This window comes from Peromyscus maniculatus, chromosome 9, assembly GCF_049852395.1.
Source record: "Peromyscus maniculatus bairdii isolate BWxNUB_F1_BW_parent chromosome 9, HU_Pman_BW_mat_3.1, whole genome shotgun sequence".
In the NCBI taxonomy this organism is placed as follows: domain Eukaryota; kingdom Metazoa; phylum Chordata; class Mammalia; order Rodentia; family Cricetidae; genus Peromyscus; species Peromyscus maniculatus.
Genome location: NC_134860.1, coordinates 41,363,298 through 41,388,287, shown reverse-complemented (window position 1 = coordinate 41,388,287; position 24,990 = coordinate 41,363,298). Strand labels below are relative to the sequence as shown.

The 24,990-nt window shown below is 43.4% G+C and overlaps 1 protein-coding gene and 2 long non-coding RNA genes across 6 annotated transcripts; 1 reads left to right on the top strand and 2 right to left on the bottom strand.

The window, feature by feature from the left end:
- Positions 1-1,618: 1,618 nt before the first annotated feature.
- On the top strand, positions 1,619-17,258 carry LOC143267331 (disks large homolog 5-like). 3 transcript variants are annotated; one of them, XM_076544769.1, is made up of 9 exons: positions 1,619-2,513; positions 5,125-5,211; positions 6,185-6,274; positions 10,727-10,886; positions 12,736-12,879; positions 13,733-13,913; positions 14,754-14,869; positions 16,783-16,880; positions 17,037-17,258. In XM_076544769.1, the coding sequence occupies exons 3-8, from the start codon at positions 6,235-6,237 to the stop codon at positions 16,865-16,867; spliced, it is 726 nt and encodes a 241-aa protein (XP_076400884.1). In that variant the 5' UTR covers positions 1,619-2,513; positions 5,125-5,211; positions 6,185-6,234; the 3' UTR covers positions 16,868-16,880; positions 17,037-17,258. The 3 variants fall into 3 exon arrangements, with proteins under 3 accessions (XP_076400884.1, XP_076400885.1, XP_076400883.1); XM_076544770.1 differs by lacking the exon at positions 6,185-6,274 and having other exon boundaries at positions 1,621-2,513; XM_076544768.1 differs by lacking the exons at positions 1,619-2,513; positions 5,125-5,211; positions 6,185-6,274 and adding an exon at positions 9,532-9,883.
- Positions 2,281-10,032, bottom strand: LOC143267343 (uncharacterized). Of its 2 annotated transcripts, XR_013042346.1 has the most exons (5): positions 9,429-10,032; positions 6,056-6,243; positions 3,963-5,600; positions 3,445-3,736; positions 2,281-2,564 (listed from the first exon to the last, which is right to left on the bottom strand). It is a non-coding gene; the product is annotated as an uncharacterized LOC143267343 (long non-coding RNA). The 2 variants fall into 2 exon arrangements; XR_013042345.1 differs by lacking the exon at positions 2,281-2,564 and having other exon boundaries at positions 2,665-3,736; positions 9,429-10,029.
- On the bottom strand, positions 15,728-24,652 carry LOC143267342 (uncharacterized). The gene is made up of 3 exons (XR_013042344.1): positions 23,426-24,652; positions 20,906-21,133; positions 15,728-16,127 (listed from the first exon to the last, which is right to left on the bottom strand). It is a non-coding gene; the product is annotated as an uncharacterized LOC143267342 (long non-coding RNA).
- Between the last annotated feature and the right edge of the window lie 338 nt (positions 24,653-24,990).

The window sequence follows — 24,990 nt, the reverse complement described above, 5'->3', positions numbered from 1 at the left end:
CTGCTTGTCTCCGTCCCTGGGCCTGTCTACCTCTGCGGTCTGCCGCCGCCGGGCCTGTATGTCCCTGTCAGCTGCCGCTGGGTCTGTCTGCCTCTGGGGGCCGCCACCGGGCCTGAATGTCTCTGCCGGCTGCAGCCGGGACTGAATGTCCCTGTCGGCCGGAGCCGCCGGGCCCGTTTACCTCAGCGGGCCGCCGCTGGGCCCGTCTACCTCTGTGAGCCGCCGCTGGGCCTGAATGTCTCTGCCGGCTGCTGCCAGGCCTGAATGTCCCTGTCGGCTGCCGCCGCTGGGCCCGTCTACCTCAGCGGGCTGCTGCTGGGCCCGTCTATTTCCGTGGGCCGCCACCGCAGGCCTACCTGCGTCTGCTTGTCTTCACCGCCCGGCCTGTCTACCTCTGTGGGCCGCCACTGGGCCTGAATCCATTTTTTTTAATGTGGAAAAAATTTCTCTTTTAAAAGTTTCCTTTAAGCCGGGTGGTGGTGGCGCACACCTTTAATCCCAGCCCTCGGGAGGCAGAGCCAGGTGGATCTCTGTGAGTTCGAGGCCAGCCTGGGCTACCAAGTGAGTTCCAGGAAAAGGCGCAAAGCTACACAGAGAAACCTTGTCTCGAAAAACCAAAAAAAAAAAAAAAGTTTCCTTTAAAATATATCTGATTTGTTAAGTGACTTACCAAATCTGCATAGAACAGTAGAAATCCCAGGGAATTTCAAAACAGCCACCTAGTGTCCGAGGTGTGAATTGAGAGAGAGAGAGAGAGAGAGAGAGAGAGAGAGAGAGAGAGAGAGAGAGAGAACAAGAAATCGTAGCTGACTAAAGCTTAAATCTAGCCATGTGTTCCATTTTGAGCCAAGTTAAACCTTGGCTCTGGCTTCCTTAAGCTCTGACCACGTGCGTTGGCTTTAGAGGCAGGGGCCCTGTTCAGCAGGGCAGGCCTGAGTTGTTTGTAGCACCTGCTTTAAGCAAGTAGCTCATGGTTAGTCTGGCCTGATGCCAAGGAGACCTGGGCCCGGGCTAGGGATCCAGCCACCTGGGCTAGGGAGCCAGCTGCCCTTGTGGGAAACCGGATCTGCCGCCAAGCCAAGCGGTTTTTAATGGATTCTTGTCACGTTGGGTGCCAAATGTAGATGTAACCAACCATCTTATTAAATAAGAAACACAGAACCAATGTAAAGAAGAAAGCCAAGAGGTCAGAGATCAGAGCTAAAACCTTACTGTTCCTCCTGTGGTGGTCCTACCTCTCTGAAAGAGAGCTACTTCCTGTGTGTTTGTCTTTATATAGTCTTTCTGTTCTGCCTTCTCATTGGTTGTAAACCTGAACACGTGAAACAGAGGTCATAAGAGGATAACAAATTCCCTGCAGCTAGATTTACAGGTATTTGTGAGCTGTTATTTGGAGTCTTGTATTCACACAGGGGTCCTCTGGAAGAACAGCTAGTGCTCTTAACTGCTGAGCCATGTCCAGCAACTTACATGTGCTCACCCACCCAGCTCCAAGTTGAGATAGCTGCTCACCCATGTTCCCATTCACCCCTAACGGGGCAGCAGAGACACAGCAGGTACAAGTGGCCAGGACCCCTGCTGCCAGCTCAAGGAGGTTTCAGGGGGCAGTGTCATGGCACTGGTCAAGAAGGAGAGCAAATTCCTTAACTGCTTGGTCAGCAAGGACACAGATCATATCCAGCACTCCCTCCCCTTCACCTGCAGCAGCAGCAGCTGAGCAATGGCTCCCACATCACCTCCATGCACTGCAAGACCAGGCTGTGCCAAGCATTCAAGAAGAGCAGAAGAGGCAAGTAAGGGGAGAAGTGCCAGTTCGCAGGGGTTCCACCAGCTGTGCAGGCTCACTCGGCTTCCATGAATAAGACCCGTGCTGTGCTACACCTTCCACAGATCACCTTCTGCCCTCTGGTCCAGGCTGCCATATCATCCAGACAGCAGAGAAGCTGCAGCCGGGAACTATTGTGGGAAGTTGTGGAGTTGGGTCACTCTACAGACCTGTGAGCTGTGACTGGGTTAGGTAATAAAGTGCATATTTTTAAAAGCCAGGTGGTCATATCTGCTTTTGAGATTTATGAAACCATGGGTCTCTTACTTGAGCAGAAATGAAGCAGAGGTTAAAAAATATCAGTGGTCTCTAATGGTAAAATTGAAATGAACACACAGATATTTGTGGACTAAAATCAAGACTATGGCATTGACAAGTGATAAAATGAATGAAAGTATAACATTCCCTTTTTATGAAAAATAACACATCGTTATTTTTCCTTAAAGGCTCAAGAAGAGAGTAAGTACCGACTCCTGGAACCAGAGGTCACACTGGAGAACTCTGATCACAGAAACGCTTGAACTGTTGCTTCTGCCTCTGCTTCCACTTCCACATCTGTTGCTGTTGCTCCTGCTTCTGCTGTTTCTACCTCTCATGCTTCTGCTTCTGCTCCAGAGGCTCCAGCCTCTGCTGCAGCTGCTTCTGCTGAATGCATTTACAGCCGTTGTTACTGCTGCTGTACCACAAGGTAAATAAACCACTCTACAAAGACACAGTGGGCGTGCTAACAGCTAGGATTCTGTTATTAAGGAGACAAGAGACAAGGATAAGTAAGACAATGACACATGTTGAAAATAGATAATCATTTTGACTTACAAAACAAATTCTCTTTTGGGCTAACATTCATGGTGAACATATTTTACTGTGATAGGTTTATACTCAAGGCCATAGTCAGGCATTTCTCAGTATCACAAACATTTACATAGTTGGATCCCATTTCCACTTTCATGGAAAGCAGTGTTGTATCAACACAATCATCACAGCTGGCAAATGTGAGAAAAGCCCATTGCCTTGTCCTGCGGTTAGATGAATTCATCCACACAGAAGTCAGACTGCTGTTAACTCACCAAGAACCCACTTGCCTCCAGTTCTACTCACAGTGCCTGCCAGTGTCTCCTGACACAGATAGATCTGGCTCCAATTTCATCTCTGACTTGAACTTGGATTTTTCTGACCCTGTCCCTGCAGGCAAGTGACACTGAACACTCAGGCATCTTACTATTCTTGATTTTTTTTTTTTTTTGGTCTGGCTTTTCTTTTCTCTTTTTCAAAGTTTTTTTTAAGACTTTTTAAAATTCATTTAACATACCAACCAGAGATCCCTGTCTCATCCCTCCTTCTGCTTCTCCCCCAGGTTCTCCCTGGACCCACCCTCCCCATTCTCTCCTTGCTCTTTATAGGGTTGCATGTATTGTTTATTTAATACATGCAACCCTATAAAGAGCATGCCAGTGAGCCTTTTGTGGGTTCTGCGTATGTTAATTGTGGATTAATCCACATAATAAAATTAATAACCATAAGCTGGTAAAGGAAAGAGAATGAAAGGAGCTGGAAAAAATCCTTTAGCAATCTGAGGTCCATAGTTTAAAAAGACCTGTTTCTGTGGCTATTAAAAGTACCAGTGATGAAGGACGTTATGTTATAAGCTGTTCCTGGTTGCAGCACCTATCTCCATCTCCATCCTCCTTTCTCTAGGTGGAAGACATTCACATACAGAGAGGCTAAACTGCCAACAACATAACAGCATTTCATGAGTGTCCCTGCTGTCTCCTCCTTGGACTTCTGGCTTTTGCCCTCTATTTCTCAGATCTGCACTCTGTCCCAGTAGCTGTGGTTATTGCAGTTCCTGAACCGAGACCTTAGTCTTCTTCTATAGCCTTTGAAGTTGCTCAGAAGGGCCTGTCACATGTCCTAGGAAGAGAAGGACAAAATCAAAATGACTTTTCCCTTCTAAATAGTTCTACTTATTTCTGAAGAAGGAAGTTTGTCAAAGATCTAGAAATCTTGCTGAAGAAGCACAGAATTAGAGGGCAACCAAGAGGTCTTCACAGGGATGTGTGTGCATCAACCCTAGGGTTAATCTCTGGCCTAAGGTAACTAGTGGACATTGCCACTCATATCTAACATCCTCCAATACCTGGTAGTTAAGGTGCTTCTCTGGTCTGTCCTTTAATGAGCTTCTCCTGACCTTCAAAGAAGGACATAGCATAAAGTTGATATTCATCTCTAGAACTGTGATTTCAGATCCATTTCCCCATATCCCCAAATTTTAATAGTCAGGAAACCCATAGAACAGTACATTACATTGAAGTTAATGTTGCTTTATTTTATAGATGAGAAGAATTTAGAACAGCACTTCAGAGGGCAAGACACTACCCAGAGCCATTTTTTTTTTCTGAGACAGGGTTTCTCTGTGTATCTTTGCACCTTTCCTGGAACTCACTTGGTAGCCCAGGCTGGCCTCAAACTCACAGAGATCTGCCTGTCTCTACCTCCCAAGTGCTGGGATTAAAGGCATGTGCCACCACCGCCAAGCCTCAGAGCCATTCGTTAACAAGGAGATGATGTTTGAGTCAATGGGTGTCTCTGTGTCTTTTTAAATCTGTGATAGGGAAACACATGTTGGGTTCAGGAAAAAACAGGATCTCCTGCTCTGGGACAGATATGTTGCTGTTGAGCATGTCATGAATTGCTTTCACATCTCACTGACAAATGCAAACCCCTGTGTCACATGGTGGTTTATTAGTATCTCCTTTACATTAATTGCCAAAGCACAGCAGTGCAAGTATTGATTTTAGACCACAGGTCCAGGTAATAATCCATTTTGGGGATATCAAGGCAGGAACTCAGTCACATCACATCCACAGTCAAGAGCAGAGAGATAGAAATGCAGCCATGATGCCTGCTTGCCTCTGCATATGATCCAGCTTCTTCACTGTTACACAGTTCAGGACCCAGCAATGAAGTGTTTCTGCACACTTTAGGGTGAGATCTCCATCTGATTAACAGTCTATAAATCTCCAAAAGATGTGCTCAAAGCCAACTTAATCTAAAGAATTCCTCATTGAGGCTCTCTCTTCCCAGGTGACTCTAGTTTGAGTAAGCATCAGAATAATTAAAAACTAACTCTCACACTGCCCCAGCATCATTGTAATGCTTTGTGGCTATAGGTAACATGAAAGAGAAAATTTTAAATGAGCTAGCAACATTGAACAACCTCAGTAGACATTTCAGCCATTTGGTGTCCTTCCTACAAACCCAAATAACTCTGATTTCTGTTTCTCTTGCTTGCTGTGTAGCCATTTTCTGTAAGCCCCTAGTGATTCCCCGAGCTATTCCAAAGACCTGATACTAGAAGAACTAAAGATACACCACAGTGCTCACAGGTAAAAATCATTTGACCTGTTACTAAGTCTTGTGGAAGAAAGACATCAAATGAAAAATCACTGTTTCTGATTGTAGACCAGCAAGGTAGATAGATATCCAGGGTGTTCAGGATCTTTCTCCCTCCTCCAGATTGATCAAATCCTTCCCAAATCCTGTATTGAGGTGATATTGTCCCCTGTGTAGACAAAGATGATAGTGCTGGTCAGAGGAGCAGGGTTACTTCTGCAGAGGGTCAGAACAAGGTAAAATGTGCAAGGAGTCAGTTCCCTGCTGAGCAGAATGTCAGCTAATGTTTTCTCAGGTCCAGACAGGAAGAGGTAGGGCTCCTTCTATCAGAAAAATTTTTTCTTAAATTCTTCTCAATGATGGAATGTTCCTCTGGTACCTCCTGAAATGAATTAGCCTCAGTGAGAGCTCTGTGAAATCTTTTGGTATAGGCCTTCCAAAGTGAGGTCTAGTATAGTGTTCATGACTATGAGTAGTAGTCAGATTTAATAAAGTAGTGCCCGCTACCTGTCCTGGTCCCTTGCTTGGGTACTAATCATTTCATCCATCTCTTGATTAGTATCTGGTAATTTTTACTGTAATAGTAGTAATTTTACTAATCCTAGATACCATATTTGAGATCTCTCTTTATATTCCAGTAACCATTCCTGGGACTGGGTATAAAAGCTCACAAATGATCCTTAGCATTGCAAAACAACCTCATACTGCCTCCAATTATAGGTGTGCCTTTTATCCCTCTTATCAAAGACTAGATTTTACATTGAGAAGGTTAGAGTTAACATGTAATACAGTCAGGAAATAAAACAGCACCATTCTTGATTCAGTACTATAAGTGACCTTGTTTTCACCCCAAAATCTCACTGATCAGAAAGCATCTTGATGTCTCTTGCTCCAAGTTAAAGATAGGTTTACTCTCCATCTCACATTCATGGGTTTGTTGTCTACATTCAGTTGTTTCATTATTAGGTGGTCTCAGGGATGCTGTACTGGTCAGATCGAAAGCCATCTAGGACTTCATGAATTTCCTGGAAAATATAAACACATCCTTGCTTCAAGGTTAGATTATCAGGCCCTCTTCATTGTTTAATTTTTATATCTTTTGACTTAATATATTCTTAGGCTGTGTCTACTTTAAGGCAAAATGCTTTAAGAGAAGCAGAAAAGGATTATTCTTTAAAGTGGAAAAATTAATGGTTAACTTCGATAAATGTAGTATTTTGTGTAGATTTACCTTGGTTCCTAAATATTGCCCTTTTATTTTTGAAACTTGCCATTTAATTATTTGATGGTGTTTTACACTAGCTGGATCTTGTGGATAGTAAGGGATTTTATTAACATGATTAATATTCCATAAAGTACAAAATTCTTGAAGGTGTTGGCTAGTATAAGCAAGACCATTTCCAGTTTTAAGTTGTAATGGGAGTCTGAGAAAGGACACCCATAAAGAGCTATTTGACAAAGTCAAGTTTTAGATAAGACACAACTGTATTTTTGTGGAGGTGCCAGTGGCCCATGCTAAACATGGGTTGTGCTCTGCAGGTGACTGGCTAGAGAGAGGCATCATGCGTGCCTGTAGTGATCCTATTCTGGGCATAGACATCTAGATACTTGATGGCTCAGAAAGAATAAGTTTAGATGAAAACTACCAAACACTCTAACTTCTACTGATTACATTTTTGTTTAACACATTTTGGCCTCCAAGGGAATAATAGCAACATGTGATTATTTTGTCTTGTTGGACACTATATTTATATTATCTAGTAGAAAACCCTTTTTTAATATTCACTCTTATTTTTAAACCCAGCTAAGCCTGTTTACATTGTTTTAACTTCTTATGATATACAAATATATAAATGTGAAAGAAGTAAGCTTTACTAATCACAAATACAAGGAATATGAGTGGTGTCCTGGCTTTCCATTTCTGAAAGACATACAGTTAAAATGTCTCCATTGTTTATGTTAAAGACAAGACAAAATTTCTTTTGCTAGCACTGTACACATTGGATGCGTGCATTATTGGACCAGGCATAAGCAGGGAAAGTTCCTACAGTCTCAGTAACAGACAGCTCATGGCACCAAGCCCTTGATTAAGCCTCCTGCCAGCAGCTTGAGTCAGGACCTCTTCTAGCTTTTCTCCTAGGCAAGATTTTTGTTCTGTGTTCTCTGGAGAAAAATGAGTGAGCAGTTCACTATTACTGTCATGTTTTAATAGAACTGAATTTATTACTTGTTTATTTACCTAATTACAAAGCAAGTTCCTTGAAATAAAGGAATAGAGAGAAGTTCCACTGAAACACATCATGAAGGTTATTTCTTTCAGTGTAAAGTCTTTCAGCAAGGTAAACTGTCTGTGTAAACAAACTTCATTCATTTTTAATCATTGCTTTTGGCCTAACCTTGAAAATATGAACAGCATTCTAACTGAAGCTTTTCCCTGTAAAATGAAATAGATTTGTAATTAGTATGACTACAAGCATAGTTTTAGAACACTTTAAAGAATTTTATTATTTATATGGTGATCTTCATTAACTGGTATGACCTAATTGTCTTTAACAGTTTACAAAGAGTTGAAAGCTTTTTATATGAATAGGATTTTACAATTTTTTCCCTGTTGAGTTTGAGTTTTAAAAATTTGGATTGAAGATTTAACTTACAATCCCTTAGTCTTAAATATAAAACTTAAATAAATACAGTTCATAGAATTGAATTTTATTTTATATTTTGCTCTTTCAGGGTGTACCATTATAGAATATCATAGTTATTTATATGACTCAGTTTATGCAGAGAGATTAAAGCTGAACAAAGTTGGGAAAGACAAAGATCCTAGATATAATATCTTCAAGTGCATTTCTGCTAGCCTAAATAGACCTTAGGTATTTAAGAGCTTGTTTATCAAATATACCATATTTATCAGTCACATATTTGTTTCTTATTTAAATTTTTCCAGAATCCTGGTGTTCAAAGTTAGCAATACATAAGTGGTTAGTTAACATCTTTTGAGTCAGGTTCATCTATCCTGAGTAGATTTATATTTCCTTAAGGATACCTCATGATATTAAATTCCATCTTTCTCCAAAATATTTTGAGTAACTGTGACTGCCTATTTAGTCTATAAAGGAGATATAATAATATCCAAAGGGAAGAGTAGGAATTACAACTTTCATATTTGCTGCCTATATATAGATTTTTAAAGTGATAAACTTTGATTACAAGTTTAGCTGATTTTTGTTATACATTAAACAAATTGTAACCATGCCCCAGGAATTTACAAATCCAAAGTTAAAGAAATTATATGTCTTAATATACTATTTTTTGAGGTAGGGCGCAAAGAAATTAAGCGATAAAATGTGTTAGAGTACAAAGTAGATAGAGCTTAGAGATTTTCACCTCTTCATTACACTTTTTTAAAATTTATCACTCTTTTGTAACAATTCCTTTCTATCAGGTTAAGCCAGTTTCCACTTTTAGTTTAACTCTATCCTTTATGTGCAAATATATACATAAAGTGAGTTAAAAATAACTTATGACTGAGCAATGTCTAATAAAAACTGATGGAATATAGTAAGATTTTACTGTTGAGCTCTACAGTCAGGGGAAAGTACTATCCATTTTGAGGAGTGTGAAGAATTTGTGTATAAAATATATGCTCCTGGTCTTTTGAAGAACTATCTGTAAAATCACTAAGAGCAAACTCTACAGGACTTTTAGATATAATTTTGTGACATACCCATTGAGTATTTTCAAAAACCCTTAAAAGGTGATGTACTGGGTAGTGATTATCTATAGGTCCTGAGTAACATGATAATGCAATCTGCAAGTGGTCATCAAATTATTTGTTTGTTTATTTTTCAAGACAGGGTTTCCCTGTGTAGGTTTACATCTTTCTTGGAACTCACTTGGTATCCCAGGCTGGCCTCGAACACACAGAGATCCACCAGCATCTGCCTCCCAAGTGCTGGGATTAAAGGCATGTGCCACCACTGCCTGTTATCAACTTGAAGCAAATAAGCTGCATATTATCTGCTGGCAGTTATTTCTGTAGGTTCCATACCAGGAAGTTGTTTAAAAAGTATCCTTTCGATTATCATTAAGTCTATCATTTCTTGATAATAAGGAGATACAGGTACTTGTGGAGAATCATATCCCACATCAATGTCTATAATACTGTTACCTTCTGGACATATACATTCAGTAGGAGATGAACACTCACTTTCTTTCCCACATGGAAGTACTGAGGCATTTCCAAACCATCAGAAAGCAATCTCTGGCTATGGAATAAAAGGATGCTGAAAGATTTCTCTTGAGTCCTAGGAGAGATTCCTAGAATAGGAAACCTAACTTCTGGTGAGTTATGAAGACATCTGATTAGCAGGAAGGCAATGTCAGTTCCCCCATGACATCAGGGGGTCTCATGCCTAGACATTCTATTGTATCCTGGAGACCTTAGAATGTTTTCTGATGTCACCTGTGTTGTAGCAACACCAACTGCCTTTGGACAGTTGGTTCAGTGCCCTTACAGTTCAGCCATGAACATGTTGGCACGACTCAGGCGCCTATTGGGTAGAGAGAATGGAGAGGGAAGAGAGAGCAGAGAGAGGCAGGCACAAGCTGGCCTTCAGCCTCCATGTAAAAGATCAAGAAAGAAATGGTCCAGAAGATGGTACAGTAAGTTCTGGGCAGGAAATTGGGATCTTCTTCCTGCAGGACATAGGCTTGAGCAGAATCTTCCAGTGATGGGATACAGGAGATAGGAGTTTCTGGGAACCAACTGGACTTCCCTGCTTGTCATGGCTCCTGAAATTCAAAGATTCAAGAAGATTAATTTGTCTGTCCCAGAAGTCAGGAGCAAGTAAGGCCAAAGCTATTGTGCTGGGAGCCCTTGCCTTTCCATCCTACAGGAGGTCAGGGGTTGAGAGGGTACAAAAGAGCCAGTATTAGGGTAGGAGGTGGTGTTCCCTGCAAAAGGCATGTCATCAATGTACTTCAACCTCTGTGGCTTCATTTGTTTACTGCCCACCAGCCCTGTGTATCTGCTGTTATCACTGTGGAATCTTGTTGAGGATGGTGACCATGTTCTGCCCCTGTGGGGCTTCTCCATTTTTGCCATGTGCCTAGAGTGACCTGTCAGGATAGTTATGCATCTTTAATGACCTGAGTGCTTGTGGACTGTGTCAATTTTATCTTGGCTTTAAAGCCAAGACTAGTGAACTGCAGCCAAGTTGAATGCAGAGTCCAGGGCTGTTAATAAGCCTGAGGAAGCTCTCTCCTTAGTTACCTGAAGCATGTACTAAAGGAGCAGATGAAGTTAGCTGGCTGAGACACCTATCTCCTGTCAGAGAGATGAAAGACCTGAGATGCCCAGCGACGGCATCTCAATCCAGGGCAAACTTCTTTGTGGTGTCACTGAATCGCTTGCTTACATCCTTTCTCAAACATCTTCTTAGGTCTCAGGGTGACCTGTTCATGTCCTGTCACAATGCAAGTTCACTTGTGTTCATCTACCCACAGGGGCCTCCAAGGAACCACCACCCACTCCAACCCACCTCACAAAGAGGCAAGTGAAGCAGAAGGTGGAGAGTCTGACCATTCAGCTCCGGGAGATGACCGCCCAAAGGAATGATCTGAGAGATCGGCTCATCTTAGTAACCGAAGGATCCTTGGACAAGAGGTACTTACTGTTTCAAAGTCCATGGTGACTGTCTTGGTTCTACAATATCACCCTTAGTTTATTTTTTCTAAGAAATGGGCTTCTGGGAGGTTGGGTGCACCTTCACGGTGTCCCTTTGCCCAACACCATTTCTCTAAATGCTTCCCTGAAGCAAAACCTGACATATGGGCAGGAGTGAGATGGGGATATTAGACTGTTCTGCTTCCTCCAAATGAAAACCTGAGCCTGTGGCCTGAATCACATAACTCAGGGATTGAGGCAGTAATGTGTGAGTTCCCAACATACATTTGGAGAGATCCTGTCAAGTGGTGGTGGCTAGTGTAAGAATGCTGTCATTTTTTTTACTTGCCTGGCAAGACATTGTGTGCTGGATGCTTCTAGTAGTGTTGTGGCTGCATCGTGACACCCCCCCCCCCCATCAATACCACCACAGAGCCGATAACTGATGCAAAACACACTGGGGTTTATTGATAACAAAGAAACCCATGCTTAGACTGCGTCCAACTGGTGAAGGAGGACAGACCTGAGATCTCAGGGTGAGGGGTTTTTAAAGAGAAAAACCACAAACAGGGTGGTACAAGCCTTGGTGTCATATGATTAGCTGAAGGTGTGTAACCTTTGAATTTACTGGTTGGAGGTTACAGTTATCATTTGGAGGCATCTTGGACAAGTCCCAGGTGTTGTCCTTGAGCTGCCATGGGGGATGGCTGGCCTTGCATGTACTGACAGTGGGGGCGGGCTCAGTGGCCCAGGCTCTGTCCTTGAGCTGCCATGGAGGCTGGTGGGCCTCACACGTTCACACTGACCCATACACATAGCTCTAAGTTGGTGAGAGGTGACAGACATTAAACAACTGGCTGAACTTTAGCAGTCAGAGTACGTGCAGAAAGCGAGCTACTGCAAGGACTATGTCTTTTGTTCATGGCCCTGCCAGAGACTGCTTGTTCAAGTCTCAGGAAACTGAAACTGAGGCCTGATCTCTGAGAGAAGACTGAGCAGCCTGTTATGGCATCTGCTAGGTCTTTTCAGTAGCAGCTGGAGGGGCCTGGTTCCACATCTTAATATATGGCAGCAAGGCCTGTTACTGATGTCTGCTGCTCTTGGTCCTCTCTGAGATGACACAATCGCATGTATTAATTTGGCATCTCAATGAGAGCATTCTATCACTTTTCCCTCTCTCAGCTTCTCTCTCTCACTCTCTCTCTCTCTCTTTATGTCTCCCTGTCTCTCCCTCTCCTCCATCTTTCTGTATCTATGTGTTTGTGTGTTTGTGCATATGTGTCCCTCTTCACCCTGCAATCAATGCTCTATGATTGAGCATGAAGTGTTGCTTGTCTCAGTATCTAGGTGTTGTCTACATGGTGTACTGGGAGCCCCATTTTGAGCAGTATAGCACTTTGCCAGTGTGTTCACCTTGGTGCCAACTAGAATGCCCTGGAGGTATTTAAGAAGCTGTAATAATATTGAGTCCCATCCTAAGAAATATTCATGATATGATTTTAACCTCCATATCAGTATAAGCACCCTGGAATGAGAATCTCTTATTTGGAGACAGCAGAAACATCACAGTTTCTGGTGGGCCCAGACCTATGATAGACTCGTGGGAACTCCATACCAAGCTGGCTGTGCAGGACTCCTGAGGGAGCTCATTCAGTCCCAGCTGCATCCCTCTTAACATCCTGCCTCTGCTGGCCTGGGACCAGAAGAGCAAGTGTCATAAGCAGCCTGAGGTCGCAGTACATAGGAGCCAGGCTGTGGCATTTCATTAATTCCAGTAATATAGAACACACACTGAATTCATGTGATCCTTGAGGCCTATATTCATGGAATTCTTTGCATCTGGGTCCAGGCCCTACCACAGGCCAAATCCTTTCTATGAAAAACTCAAGATGCAACATCAGCAGGTCATGTCAGACCTGCAGAATTTCGAGAATGAGAATATGGAGGCCGCACAGAAGCTCAGAGAGCTGACCAAGGAGAAAGTCTTCCTTTGGTAAGTGTTTGTCTTGGTAGGGACCCCAACTGTTGTACAATTGCTAACTCTGAACTCTGAACTTTGTCTCTGGACTGCAGGGTCCGCAGATCTGCTTCTAGTTTTTCTGCTTCTTAGCCAAGATCATTAGTAAACAGCCTTTGGACTTAGGCCTCTTTACTCTGTTTTGCTGAGGGTTAAAGAGACTGTTAGCTCCTCTAGCACCATATTGCCATACTCAGTAGACTCCATATCAGTGGTTATCAACCTTCCTAATGCTGTGACACTTCAATACATTCCTTCATTGTTTTGATGACTCCAAACCATAAAATTATATTGTAGTTATGTCTTAAATTTATTGTGCTACTGTTATAAATTTTAATGTAAATGTCTACATAGGACATCTATTAATGTCCCTTGTGAAAGGCTCCTAGATCCCAAAGGGTTCACACCCCACATTCTGAGAAGCACTGGTTAGGTAGAAGAGCAATTGGCATCATGAGAGGGTTGTCTGGCAGGGGCTGACTGCTATGGGATCCACGCACACTCTGGGTCTCCTACTTCCCCACGTGTACTTGCACATTACCTGCTGATGTTTTCTCATGACAGTGGACTGATTAGGACAGGTGGGTTATTCCTCTTGTTTATGGAAGTGCATGAATTTCTGTTATTTTGGAGGATTTTGAGAAAGAGTTTGATTCTTGGGGGAAATACCTGTTCTCTACTTTTGGCCTTGAGTGCCACTCTCATTGAGGTTGAAGGTTCTTGTTTACATCTTCCTGTGAACCTGGGGTAGGGCTGGGTTGTTGAGGCATGGAGTCTTGGGTGACCAGAGGCAGCTGGCAAGTTCTTACTATTTGGAGTGTATTTCCAGTGATCTGGAGAGCCGGCTCCTGATGGAGCAGAGTCAGCAGATGAAGAAGTTGGACATGCTGAGGCTAGAGAAGGAGAAATTACTGGAGGAATGGGCCCTGCTCAAGCACCACTTGGGTGAATTGAAAGTGCCCAGTAAGGACCAAGAAGAGACCAGTGACCTCCAGAACGAGGAACAGCAGGTAGGGACAGGCAGCTGGGTCACAGTTAGGTCCAGCACCATTTACTTATGTAACCTTAACCAGTCTACCCATCCAGATACCTGTGCTTTTTCTCATCACTTTCCTCATCCATACACCCATTCATCCACCCACTTTATGACATTAAATTGTTCATTCTGTGTCTGTGCATTCGTATTTCTGGGAAGTGAGCATCCTCTGAGAATCTAGGTCATTGCAATTCCTGATGCTCTGCTTGAAGCTGTAGTCAAAAGGGGGAAATATGTCAATCACTCATCACACAGCTACCTGTCATTGTGATGGAAAAATTGCTATACACAGACTTGAGTTCAAGAGTAAAAAATTCTCTAACCACCTCCACACAGACTGACCAAGTAGAGTATGCTCCCCTAGGCCATTTTAGTTCCCAAGGAATGAAAGCTGATTTTTGGGACTTTTCTCAAAAGTTGGTGTGCTTATTCTAAAGATAACTGCTCCTCTATCACTTGGTTGTTTTTGTCTCACTTCTTTCTCTCTCTGTCTGTCTGTGGTGGGTGTGTGTGTGTGTGTGTGTGTGTGTGTGTGTGTGTGTGTGTGTGTGTGTGTGTAACAGAGGCATGTAGGAGTGCAGTGCATATTTCAGGTGGATGACAGCTAGAGGAGCCCACTGGGTTTCTCTCTTTGTCAGTCTCTGTCTTATGAACTTGAAGCAGGCTTTCTCATGTCCCCATGAGCTTGAAATTTGGTGAGACTGACTGACCAGCAGGCTCTTGGGATCCTATGTGCATGCTTGCACTTTTGTGAAAATGTATTAACTATGCTATACTCAACCATCCACTAAAGACACAATCTTGTAATGAACAGGAGCAGCAAAGAATGGAGGAGAGACTCCAGAGCTTGCTGAAGCAGAGGGAGCTGGTCTCACAGCAATTGCACTTGGCAATAAAGCTGCAGCATCATTTGACTGTCTCCGAGATGAGGTAGGAACCCAGGCTGAAGTTGGGGTATGGATCCAATTGGGTCCCCTATGCTAGGGCTCTCAATCCTTTGTGGGCTTTTGCTTATCAGCAAGACTCCCCACTCCAAGCAAGGGTAGACCAACTCAGAACTCAGAGTATTATGCTGGTCCCGTCAATAAGAACTTTTATCCAGCAAACAATATGTTTGATACTTCTTGTATCTGTAGACTTATGCCCCATGCCTCCCTTCGGATATCTCTGGTATGTTCTGAGCAGGCTTTCCTTGAACTCACAGAGCTCTACCTGCTTATGCCTCACAAGTGATGGGATTTAAAGGTGTGTGTCACCATATCTGAAATTACATCTTTATTCAGGAATATCACCTGTAGGGATGAGATTCACACCCTTGTCACTATTTTATGTAACACTTATTGTCTTCATTGTTTGAGGATTTCCCATGTAAAGTGTACTGGGGATATAATAAGTTTAGTCTTTGGCAGGATGAACCCAAGCAGATGTCTCTGCTGAGGATTGTTCAGAACCTACAGAGTGTTGTGTAACAGCCTCCTCTAGAGTACCAGGATGTAGATTCCCAGGTGTAGGCCTAAGGATAACACAGCTGTTTTTGTTTATTGCCAGAGACCATGTAGTGACAATATTCACAGACACAAGACTCAAGAAATGCTGCTCTAGTATGACAGGCTCCATCTTGCATATTATCTGGGTGTAAGGTGCCTTCTAAGCAGGAGGCCTGATCATTTCACATGACCTTATTCAGCTGTCTAGTTTGCAAAGTTGTATTAAGTCTATGTATAAAAATGAGATGGTCTTTTTTAAATTAATTTTTATTCATTTTTCATACTAAACATAGATCCCCCTTTCTTCCCTCCTCCCACTCTCCACCCAACTTCTCTTCCCATCTTTCATCCCCTCGTCCAACAAGGTAAGTTCTCCCATGGTGGGACAGCTAAGCCTGGTACATTCTGTTGAGGCAGGACCAAGCCCCTCCCCATTTTATTAAGCAAGAGCAAGGTGTTCAACCTTAGGTAATGGGATCCAAAAAGACAGCTCATGCACCAGTATGGTTCCTGATCACACTTCCAGGGGCCCCTCAAACAGACCTAGCTATACGACTGTCTCCCATATGTAGAGGGTCTAAACCAGTCCCATGCAGGTTCCACAGCTGTCGATCTAAATTTCCCAAGTTCCTTTGAGCTTGGTTCAGTTGTTTCTGTAGATTTCCCCATCAAGGTCTTTACGATGCTTGCTCATGTAATCCCTTTAAATAAAAGAATAGAAAGAAAACAACTTGAAATTTTAGGTTTTCTATTTCAACCTGTGACAGCCTTGTACAATATGGTGAGAAAAATAAAATATCAATTAAAAATCAGGAATAGTGACAGGTGTGTGTGTGATGGTGAATGTCTTTAATTCAAGCCCTTTGGGAGCACAGGCAGGAAATCTGTGGCCTTTTGTAGCTATCCTAGAACATGTATCAAGCAAGCCAGAGATGCATATTATAACTCTGCCTAGAAAGAAATAAACAGAAATTGGAGAAGGAAAAAAATGAGGTGGTTGTTAAGAAACTCATCATGAACAATCTGTGCATCTCCACTGTGCTGTTATGTATGAATTTAATATGGTATTCCTTTTGTTTAAAATGATGTCCTTAGACTGTAGGAAAATGTCCTGTTCTTTCTCATAGAGCACAGTACATAAAGTACTCAGATCAACATCTGGTACTTGTTAAGGGCAATAAATAATTCAAGGCCCAGCTATTGTGTGACACTTATTCCTTAGGGGTACAAACAATGACTGCTGCCAAAGATCATTGTTGACTCTCCAGCACAATTGAGTTCTTCTGATATCACAGACTGACAGGTGACATGGTGGATCCCCACCAGGACTCTGTGCTTACTAACTTCCTCCTCTAGGTCAGAAAACCTACATGATCTGGAACAGTCCACAGCTCAGGATGAGAGCCTCCTGCCAACAGAGCTGCTGCAGCAGGAGCACTAAGTGTCATAAGCAAGTGAGCCACCATGACATCCCATCCCCAGCAACATGGCATTTGTGGGGTGGAGTTCTTCCTTGATTCCAGTTTCCTCTGTGAATAAGCCCTGAATTTGTCTAACCAGAAAACCAGCAAGGCTGTTGTTGGATCTGATTGCCTTTTCTTCTCTCACAGCACCCTTTATGAGAACTGAGGAGGCTGAAGGAATCCATAGTCAACCGGAACCCCTGACATTCTCCACTGTAGGATCAAGGCCTCCTCAGAACAAGACATGTACTACAGGTTTTCAAATCACCAGTGAGGCAAATGTCATCTGCCCTACATGTGGTCCCTCTATAATCTGATCCATGTGTCTGTTGATTCACTAGTTATGGAGTAAAGAAACCATCAAGAAGATTACTGAGTTTCGAAAAAAAAAAAAAACCAAGAATTATGCAGAAAAAACTGACATCTACCAGCAAGTGTTCCCTGTGAGAGCCACAACAACATGGAGAAAGAATATGTTTCTGCTCGTAATTACTCTGAAATTTTATTGCTACAAACTTTTGTGAGCTGACTGAGTCCTAAGCCCTTCATATGTGGAGGGAGATATGTCAACAGAGACTGTGTTGATGTCATGCTGCTATCCAGACAGACCACACAAAGGATGCATCATATTCTCACTCCAGTCCAGTCCTGAGCTATTCAATGTCGTGCACATGTGTTGTTGAAGTGAATTGTTCTGAGAAATGATTTAGGAAGGATGCCACCATGACCTTTTATGTCTTGAAGAGCAGATACTCCCATGTTCTTTTTTGTCTTGAATCAGCACACAGACACATGTTAGCTGACAGAATCATATAGTGGCCAACATAGCATAAGATCAACTTTGGCAATGGCCTAACCTAAGAGCCCAAAAGTGGCATGACTAGACTTGTCTTGAAGAGATTATATCAATTCAGGGTTGTCTTCCAACTTGTGTTCAAAGCCAGCCAAGGGGTGTAGGACAGTGCACTGCATGATGAGAGTGCTTCTTAGTGTAAATAGTTTTGGTTTGTTTTTGGGTTTGCATGAATTTATCTTGTGTTCTTTGTTTTGTTTTGCTGGTTTGTTACTGTTTGCTTCTTTTCTTTCTTGATTTTATATATTGCTAAGGCTATACACTGGATATACTAAGTGCCCTTTTAAGCCCCTATTCAATCAAATCTCTGTAATTTCAGGAATAAAAAAGTAACTTCCAACTCTTCATTTTTTTAAAAAAAAATTTTTATTCAATTTACATACCAAGCACAGGTCCACATCCCATCCCTCCTCCCTCTCCCTCCCACCTTCCCTGCTACCCTTCCATCCCTCCTCCAACAGGGTAAGTTCTTCCATGGGGGACAGCTGACCCTGGTACATTCTCTTCATTCTGAAAGTAGCTTTGTAGTCAGGTGTGGTGTCACAGGTGTTGCAATGAAGGACAGAATACACAGAGACCATAAACATGGATATGTAGCATGTTAAAATCTGTGGTTTGGATGATGGACTGGAAAATGACCAAGCAGGTAAACATAATGCAGACAAGCCTAGAGACATGCAATTGTACCCCTGATACCCACCTTACTGATGGAGAGAATAAAATGTGCCACAAATTGTTCTCTGAATGGTATGTAGTTGGGGGTGCCAGGTCTTGGCCTACTGAAGCTGAGACAACTGGCTTCCCATTCCTCATTTGTGCTAGAATCTCTCCAAATGATGCACACAAATAAATATATTATTATGTGTTTCATTTGAGTGATTTGGGACTTTTTCTTATTTTATCTTGGCTACACAAATCATAGAAATAAAGAAGGCCAATAGCAAAACATCATGAGAGAAACAGATTAAGAGAATGTGGTCATCTCAAGTTTGTAGATTTGCTAAGACCTTTGTTACTCTCCAAATGCCCCCAACACATCTTCTATAGATGCTTGGCTAACCATGATTTATTGTGTCCTTATTTTCTCCAAGAACCCATACATTGTGGCAAATGCAAGGCAGTCTCTACACTTGTCCATGCCAAACTGGAGCTGACTGACTCCTCAAATGAGGATAACATGTTCTGAATGATTCAAAATTGGTCCAGGTCCTTCTTTTGTCATCCACATTCCTCTTAGCTGTGAGCAGTCTATACACCACCCAGAGCCAAGGCATCCACAGAATCAGCACTCCTGAGTATGACCCTGGGATGAACATGATGAGAGTAGAGAACCAATGGCTGCAACTTGTCCATTGACCAACATCCATGCTCTGCACATGTGTGCAAACACATATATAAGTATACAGATGAGTAAATGTAATAAAAGTTTTTGAGGACAGAATTCCATACCAGGTAGCTCTCAAACTTGTCTTTTCAAGTGACACAGACATTTATGGCGAAATCATGAAGGAAAACCATGTTTTCCTTGAGATTTTTAAACAAATGTTCGATGAAAGAAGGTGAGGCTGCCAGAATGATGCTAGGGAGGGGACCACAAAGGCTTTGGGGGTTGTAGAAGTTTTGTTTCATACAGAAGAAGACTTGGATCTGTGCATGACAACAGACACACACATACATCTCTAATTTTTTCTAAATGGACAGAGACCCTCAGTGAGGAAACACTGAGAATGTTCAATGTTGTGACAGTAGAGGGGAGACAATGTCCTTCCCCCTTCATTCCCTGCTGTCTCTGTTGTATTCCACGACCATTTAGTATTTACTGCATTCTATTTATATATTGTTAGCTGTTAACAATCTCTTTTTCTACCCATAATTCGTTCATTGAGCTGACATTTATCAAAGGTTATTAAAATGTCAGCAGGCACAAAGGAGTAACACCAAAGGGAACATCCAATAAATATGAGCTACCAGGCATGGTGGTGTGGTGACATGCCACTGATTCCAGCACCAGAGAAGTAGTCACAGAATGATCAGGAGTCTGAGGCAAGCTTGGGCTACAAGAGAGCCTCCCTAAGACAATAATATAAATAAAAATGAAGAACAGCCTGTCTTCACTGTGGAGAGAGAGCTGATGAAGCAGTATGTGGAAACATGGCCTGACTTGGCCCCGTGTGCTCTCTGGTTCTGTCTCCCAGAACAGGTAGCAGTTGGGGAGCTGAAGCCTCTTATTTGATAGACCAGCCTGGATTTCATGCAGAAGGCAGAACCCTCCCTAGCCACCCAGCAGAGCCAAGGCCTTGGAGACAATTGCTGGGCTTCTGGACATGAAAGCCTTAGGTATAAGTCAGGGATGTTCTCCTAGCTTACATGCAGTCATAAGCATCTTAGATACTTCCTAGAGGGGATTCATGGGGTCCTGTCTCACTGGAGTCTTACTGATAAATTGAACAGTGTGCAGAGAAGGCTTATTATACTATTGGCCTGGCCAAAGTGTCTAGGCTAAAGCCCAGGTATCTGCATGTCACCAAGACCAACTTTGGCAGTGGTTATCAAGCTTGCTAATGCTGTGACAGTCTCAGGTACACATCACTCCAGAGAGAGAGAAGTTGCCTGCATGAATAAAGGAAGCTTAGAGATCAGGTTCAGTTCACAGTCCTTGAAACCAGAGAAATCAAATGACATGGGATGATAGCACTCTTTTCCCAAGCAACTGCTATTAGATGGTTGTTGGAAAGTTCTCTCTCTCTCTCTCTCTCTCTCTCTCTCTCTCTCTCTCTCTCTCTCTCTCTCTCTCTGCCTGCTCTGAGCCCTCTTGCTTCTCCTCATAGGGATAACCCGAGACAGTCAGAATTTCTCATAAACAATACCAGCTTGTTTTTCTTTCCAATCAGTAGAGAGGAGTACCAGGACCAAGACTCTTTCCTTGGTGACCTCTGGAGAAGCCCACCTGTAGCATCAAAGGGACAGACAAAGAAATCCACCCTGTCCCTGAAACCAGAGCCTGTGAAAGAAACAGTGGGAGGAGGAAGGGGAGGGGGCTCTGTGATTGGCATGTAAAATGAATAGAAAACTTCTTTAAAAAGCCCACTCATGCATGAGAGATGGATTTGGACCCTAATGTCAGGGGACCCCCCAAGCAGATCAAGCTACACAACTGTCTCACCATGCAGAGGGCCTAGTCCATTCTGATACAGGCTCCACAGCCATTGATCCAACTTTCATGAGTTCCTACTAGTTTGGTTTGATCGTCTCTGCATGTTTCCCCATCATGGTCCTGATGCACTTGCTCCTATAATTCCTCTTCTCTCTCTTTGACTGGATTTCTGGAGCTCTGCCTGGTGTTTGGCTGTGGATCTCTGCATCTGCTTCCATCAGTCATTGGAGAGAATCTCTGTAATGACAGTTAGGGTGTTCACCGGTCTGATCACTGGGGTAAGCCAGTTCAGTTCAGGCACCCTCTCCACTATTTCTAGTAGTCCAAGCTGGGGTCATCCTTGGGGATTCCTGGCAACTTCCCTAGCACCGGGTTTTTCTCTATCTCCATGATATCTACTCTATCATGGTATCTCTTGTGCATCCTTGAGGCAGGAGTAAGGGCTTGGACTTGCATCTACTGGATGCGCCTCCATATGGGAGGCCTTGCCTTCTTGTGGGGGCGAGTGAAGTGTGGGTTGGGTGGAGGAAAATGGAGTGTCAGGAGGAGGAAAGAGAGGGAATCTTTGATTGGTGTGTAAAATGAATGAAAAGATTTTAATAAAATAAAGAAAATTTCTTTAAAAAAGAAAGTAAAAAGAAACACATCCTGGTCCTGAAACCCAAACCAGTGAGAGAAACACCTTAACCCTGAAACAAAAACCAAAGAAACACACTCTGACCCTGAAACCACAGCCAAAGAATCACACTTTGGCCCTGGAATCAGAGGCAGTAAATGAAATACACCCTGACCCTGAAACTACAGGCAAAGAACTTAAAAAAAAAAAAGAGGACTAATAAAAGAAATGCACTTTGGCCCTAAAACCAGAGCCAACTCTGCCCCTGACCAACTAAATTAACCAAGCCCTGATCAAGAAAACCTACCAATCCCTGGGCAGAAATTCTTCTTCCTAGAAAAACTCTACCCCTAAGATACCCTACATAAGCCTCTCTGCCTGTTCAGTTATCAGTTGTCCTTCTCCACCCTGGCAGAGTCAGCCTCTATCCTGATTCCTCCTTCCCAAATAAATCTCTTCTTTTCAAGATTTTGGGTGAAGATCTTCTTTCACAGGTGAGGGGCAGAGTCTCTTCTGGGATATTCCCTTAGGGGAACTGAGCAGCAGAAGAAATAGATACTTCTGCTAGGAAGTCCCTTCAAGGAAGGAGCATAAGTAGCAATTTTTTGCCAGCTCCTGAGCAGCTTGCTACATTTCTGCAGTGGTTTCTCCTTTGCAGAGTGAAGCAGAAGTAACATCTTGGGTCTGAGCTGAGAAGAAATGGGTATCTCTGCTGAGACATTCCCTTAGTGGAGGAGAGCAGAAGAAATGGATATCTCTGCTGGGACTTTCCCTTAGTGGGGGAGAGCAGAAGAAATGGATATCTCTGCTGGGACTTTCCCTTAGCAGAGGAGAGCAGAAGAAATGGATACCTCTGCTGGGACTTTCTCTTAATGGGGGAGAGCAGAAGGAATGGATACCTCTGCTGGGCAGTTCCCTAAAGGGGGTAGAACAGGGCTCAGCTGTAATGGCTCTCTCTCAGAGAAGAGAAGGATTGCTACATCCTGCAGGGAGACCATCCCCCACCAGACCCCAGCTTCAGGTATAGCCTGACTTCCCAACAAATCAGAATACCTTTCCCTCCAGTGCTGTAGGTATCCAGGATACCTCCCTTCACTGCTTCAGGTATGGTCTGACTTCCCAAAAAGTAAGGTTACTTTTCCCTCTGGAGCTGTAACACTTGCACCACCTTCAACAGCAAACATGTTACCTGCCTGGAGGCCAGGGTCCATGCAGAAATAAAAAGGAAAGTAACCAGACCTCCTGAGTGCTCAAAGTAAGAGGAAAGATGTTATATGGCCACTGAACTGAGATTAGAGGGTACAGGAGTGGGGGGTGGGGAGGGAAGAGTATTAGGTGGTTCCAAAAAAAGCAAATGCTTTTTTCTCCTACAATAATTAAGTTCAACATTATCATTCTATTTTATAGATAAGACAACTGAGCCATCCAGATATACATAGAAGCTTGCATTTTAGACAGGGATATTGATGTGGTTCAAATAAGAAGGATAGTAGGACAGGCCCATAGGGACTAGGAAATTGGCTCAAAGCAGTTGCCAAGACATGCACATAATGTACTTCCTTATGAGCCATCCTGGAGTCTGCCTGAGGGCCTAGCAACTGGTGATTTCAGAGTTCCTGGTCACTGTCAGAGTTCCTGATCATATGGAGTCTGACCCAGGCCCTAGCAACAGGCACTGTCAGAGTTCCTGAAAATTTTCAGCCATGGAGGGACAACCATGTAATGCCACTAGATTGGGACACAGACTGGTTGCTGGGAGGAGGGCACATAAGGCCTTCTCTCTTTTTTATTAAAGGAGTCTGATGTCTCCCTTCCATTGACTCCCAGTGTCTGTATCATTGACACAGCTTCTCACCCCCTCCTTCAAGGGAGCACTTAGGATCCAGCAACAGATTCCCCATAAGCTCATATACCTGAATGCTTAGTCATCAGGGAGAGGCATCACTTGAGAAGGATTATCATGTGTGGCCCTGTTGGAGGAAGTGTGTCACTAGGGGATGGGCTTTGAGGTTTCAGAAGCCAGGGGTAGTCCAGTTCTCTCTTGGCAGATCAGGACGTAGCTCTCAGCTACTGCTGCAACAGCATTGGTGCCACCATGACGGCAATGGAGGAAATCTCTGAATCCGTAAGCAAGCCCACAATTAAATCCTTTCTTTTATTGGGGTTGACTTGGTCATGATGTCTCTTCACAGCAGAATATAGGGACTTAAGAGGCACCTTTACAAAATCTTCTAGCCAAAATTTCTTTGCTTGAGTCCATAGGGAAGAGGAATGCAGCTGCTATCTTGTACCTCAGATGTGGAAGTTCCTAATCCAGCATAATTATTGGTGTTGTGGCAAGCCCCCACCTGCCACCACTTTCAGGGGATCAGAGAGAGTTTGCAAACCACCCTAAAGTTGGACCTTCATTGAACTGGACCAGTAGTTCATTCTTCAGTGACCTGTTACTTATGGGGAGGTGCCGGGGGATTGGGATTATAGCTGTGCTCCTTAGTACCATTTTTAGTAACTTAATGCTGTGCTGGAGAAGACACAGCCTTGTCTGATGCTCATTCTCTACCTGAAAGGAATCACTGAGCCTCAGTAAACCTCAGAGAGAACAGTGGATGGGAGTGCCTAGCAGCCCCAGAAGCCTTCCTTCATCCCATCTCATTTCAGCTCACTGAGGGGGACCAGGATCTGGTTGAACCCAGTGCTCCATCTGTGTCTAGCTGGGGACACTTTCTCATCCTTCCACTTGACCATGGAGAAGCTCTTGGAAAAGGCACATTGGCATCAGGGAGGTGAGGACTGTACCATGTGACATTAGCAATTCCTTCCTTGGACAATCTCTTGTATCCTGGAGAGCTCTGTCATCATCTGGTGATGAGATGTCACCAGTGTTGTGGAGACACCCATGACCCTTAGGGCATTTCTCCAGTGCCTATAAGACTCAACCAAAGACATGTTATTGAAAAGACTGAGCAGGCTACTAGAGAGATAGAATGGAGAGCACAGGGAGACCAGAGACACACAAGGAAGCTGGCATTTGGTCTCATGTAAAACAGCAAGAAATAGATGTTGCAGGGGAATGCATAGTGATTACGGGGCAGGAGATAGGGAGCTTTTTGGAGGAGTTGGACTTGACCTGAGCCTCCCTTCTGGGAAGTAATGAGCCTATCCTTCTCTGAGTCCCTAAAGGGCAGACCCAGAGTTAGGGATTTCTGATGTTTAGTTTGGCAGAGAGTCAGGAGTTGACAGCCTGCTCTGCTGGAGGTCTTCTGCTTTCCCTCTGAGTGAGGAAGGAATCAGGGGAACTATTTTAGAGTGTCACCACTGCTCTTCATCCCCACTCCATTTCTTTAGGAATTGTTGCACTAAAAATAGGGAGAGGAAACTGCCCTGGCAAAGCTTGAGGTTCTCACACTTCACATCACAACCACTAGCAAGGTAGGAGTCCCCAGGCATTGCTGTCTGCCAGTGAGTCCTAAGGTTACTG

Bases quoted from the DNA above. Each gene is read 5' to 3' on its own strand.
- LOC143267331 (XM_076544768.1), top strand. From the start codon at position 9,667: ATGTTTTCTGATGTCACCTGTGTTGTAGCAACACCAACTGCCTTTGGA. The intron at 9,884-10,726 runs GTAAGTTCTGGG...ATCTACCCACAG, and splicing joins ATGGTCCAGAAGATGGTACA to GGGCCTCCAAGGAACCACCA. The intron at 14,870-16,782 runs GTAGGAACCCAG...TTCCTCCTCTAG, and splicing joins TTGACTGTCTCCGAGATGAG to GTCAGAAAACCTACATGATC.